The following is a 3,705-nucleotide window of genomic DNA, read 5'->3' as shown; positions in this document are numbered from 1 at the left end:
CCATCAAAATGAGATAATACCACTTCTATCCCTCTCATCTGTTGTGAGAATTCAATACAAAAACATACACATTCCATGTTTAGAAAGTAGCTGACATTAAATAAATGGTAGCATTTATTATTTAATCTTAAACTATAATAACACTATTATGTGTTTTGGGGCTTGTGGACTACTTTTAGTTATTTAAATTTACTAAAGTAATTTTATGGGTCACTCAAGTCTATTTTCATCATAAAAATGAGCAAGTATGCATTTATTAATTTTTATGACCTGATATAATTATATATATTACTATGTTAGGTCATCAAAAACCCAATTAAGAAAGCATCATAAGAAAAATGCAAAAACAATGTGTAATAAAAAGGAAAAATATTATTATAAATGTGTCTTTGTTTACTTGCTGAGAAGTGGATTCGTTTCCTTTTTGAGAACATATACACAGTGCTTTGAATATAAGTACTACATATAAACAGATAGATCGCTTTAACTTTATAAAATTCTGTATATTAAAAACCTTAGTTAAATGGCAAAAGAAATACTGCAAGTTAATAATAAAAAAATAAATCCTTATGTGATATAGCCAATAACTGGTAGAGATATCAATGAACATGTTCACTGATTTCTTATCAGAGGGTTTAAAATAAGTATACAGAGGAAGTCTATGTTTCCCACTCCATGTTTCTACAAGAAGGGATTTTCCCTAGGCAAATAACTGAACCTGTTCCCATCCTGAGTCACTTTCCCCTGGGGAGGTGGAATGACTTATCAGACTCTTGACTTGGGATGGATAACTGAGCATACCTGGCTCAGCTCTGTCCTCCTTTTCCTGTGAATTCTCCTCTGACCCCCCATGGAGGACGCTCACATGGTCAGGCACATGCTGTCATACCCCTCTTAGGGGAGGACTGTCCTGACCATTATTGTTTGGAAATTTGAAGGTATGTTTGCCTAATTCTGGGGGTTCAATATTGCTGAGCCCATGGATTAAGGACTCAAAACTATATCTTCTACCCTGAACTTTATCAGTAGTAGAGGTGATGATCTGACCTCCATATTAACTTTTTGTTTTATTTCTCAACTAGTTCAAAGCTTGGGTGGGAAACAGTAGTGTCATTTATTGAGGGCCATTTCAGAGATTCCCACAATTCCCTTGCTTTCAATAATCTATATGTCTTAAGTGGAAATGGTACTCAAATGTATACGGGGGGGGTTTTGTTTGTTTTTTTATAAGCTCCCATTGTTTATTATAGCATTGTTCGCGACAGCCAAGATATGGAGACAACCAAAGTGCCACCAATGGATGAATGAATAAAAGAAGATGTGATATACACACAATGAAATATTATTCAATCATGAGAAAGAAGGAAATCCTGTCATATGTGAAACATGGATGGACCTTGAGGACATTATGCTAAGTGAGACAGAGAAGGACAAAAACACTGTATGATGTCCCTTGTATGTGGAATCTGAAAACAAAACAAAAACAAACAGACCGGACATGAAAAAACAAGTAGTGTGTTTAATAGAGACAAGGGGAAAATAAATCTAAGACACAAGGCAAGCATTCTCAATGGAGTCTGATAGTTAGCCAACTGATCCAAGAGATCAGTGAGATCATTCCTGTGACTAAGAGATGTTTCCAACCAGAAGAAAAATAGAAGGAAGAGGCAAAACACATGCTTCTTCAGATTTGGATACTCTGGAGAAGCTGGAAACTAACCAATAATTCAATGAGAATGGGTAATAACCGAACTACTATGCCATGTACTTTTAGAAGAAAATTTTACATTTTTATTAACATATATTGACTGTTTACTGTAAACTCACCCAAATTGTAGTATTTCACATTGTCTCCCAATGTGACTTTTGTTAAGTCTTTCAAAGTATCATTTGCATCAATGATGCTCTGAGCTTTGGAAGCGTGCCAAAATGCCATGAATCTTGCAATGAATGATGCTGCAAAGATCGCTAACATACCAAAGTCAAGCATATTCCACAACTCAAACAAATATTCCTTGGGGCCTTGAGTCCAAATTTCTTTACATTCAGCCCATATCATGCCTGCATTGGAAAGGGGTTAAATTATCAATTCAATTTCATTCCAGCCTACGCTCTTCAATAAAACAAAATAAATTTGAAAGACCTCAACCTGATATTCAAAACCCTTCAGCCTTTGGCCTCAGACCAACCATTCATCCATAATCCCCATGTCTCCCCAAATCGCACAGTCCAGCAATATCAGAGCCTTATCTGAAAGCAATTTGACAAAGTTCATCAAGATGTTTTTAAAAAAACCATTATTTGATCCATTAACACTATACATAAAATATATTAAAAAGATGTTTACTGTAGTATTCTTTATAACCAAGACACACACACACAGCCATTTGATATGATACTAATATTTTCATTGCCATGGGGTAGTGACCATGAGAATGTACCTCATAGACCTCACAGACCAAGAATTTAATTGGCCCTGGGCCTCAGCGACTGCATTCTGAAATCTACTGCCATTTTTGTCCCACAATGATGCTTTCCAGGGGCTGCTCCCAGCCAGAGAGTGAGAGCACCCATTCTTGGGAGACACAGGACTACTCCGATGGCTGATTTTGGCTCAAGGATTTCCTGACAGCCTTATTGAACTTCCCTTTGACTGCATGGAGATCTAGGATGCTTCTTCCCGACTCCCCTTCCCTTTCTCCCTCCCTCAGAACCAGGCTCACATCCCAGTCTGACAGCCCTTGCCCCTGTCCTCAGCTTCCTCCCCATTTTCTCCCACATGAATCTCCCTTCATAGAATTTCAATCTCCCTTAAAAAAACTGTCATATATTTAATCCTGTCTTTGCACCTCCTTCTTGGAAGACCTGGACTAAGACGGTGGAAAATGTTTGTCATAAGCATTTAAACGTGTTAAGTAAAAAAGTAAAATATGCTATCTATTCCATGACTTTATGTTTAAAGCAAGCACAATAAAAGACTAGAGGGAACTCAGGATCTTATGCATAGCAGTGGTCTCTTGCTGGTGGAATTATTAATAATATTGTACACTCTCTAAAATTTAGTGTTGTACATAGGAACATAGGTTTTGGGATCAAATCTCCATAGATTTGACCTTGTTCCTCCACTTATTAGCCCTGTAATCTTTGGCAAGTTACTTAAACTTTATAAAACTCAATCTGTAAAATGGGTATGATAGCAGTTTGCACCTAATTCATAGAATTGTTATGAGATAAACAACTCATGTGAACTTCTTGTTATTGTGTCTGGCACTTGGGGAAAATAACAAGTAAAATTTATTGAGCACTTACTATTTTTAAATTTCTATGATTGGTACATATTTTCTTCCTTAATTTGAAGAATCTTGCTTTATTATAAGGAGGGACTTTACTCCTCTTACCTTTAAGATACCCTACTCTCTGAAGTCCTGTTTCCTCCTAGAGCCCTGTGGAGGAATATAATCTTTGGATTCCAATAACCAGTCAAACCTGCCTCCATCAAGAAGGCTTTCAAAGTCCCCTAATTGAAATTAATCTCCTCTTCCTCCCAGCAACCACCTGCCCCATATTCTCCTGTTTGTCATGAACCTCTAACCAAGAACCTGTCATGTGTGTGGTCTCTGCCTGCTAACAATTTACTATGCGCTTTTCCCTAAACTAGAGTTCAGTGCCTCACGGAGTATGTGCTTTGATGAGAAGATAACTTCA

At 37.0% G+C, this 3,705-nt stretch overlaps 1 protein-coding gene across 1 annotated transcript in view; it reads right to left on the bottom strand.

Moving 5' to 3' along the window:
* Positions 1–3,705, bottom strand: part of TRPC6 (transient receptor potential cation channel subfamily C member 6) — a 50,181-nt gene that overhangs the window by 21,411 nt on the left and 25,065 nt on the right. Inside the window, exon 6 of the mRNA XM_006775259.2 lies at positions 1,828–2,061. Within this exon, the coding sequence (XP_006775322.2) occupies positions 1,828–2,061 (234 nt within the window). The remainder of the gene's footprint in view (positions 1–1,827; positions 2,062–3,705) is intronic.

The sequence above is a fragment of the Myotis davidii genome, unplaced genomic scaffold, assembly GCF_000327345.1.
Source record: "Myotis davidii unplaced genomic scaffold, ASM32734v1 scaffold8, whole genome shotgun sequence".
NCBI lineage: Eukaryota > Metazoa > Chordata > Mammalia > Chiroptera > Vespertilionidae > Myotis > Myotis davidii.
The sequence above is the reverse complement of the archived record's forward strand: the minus strand, read 5'-3'. Positions and strand labels throughout refer to the sequence as shown.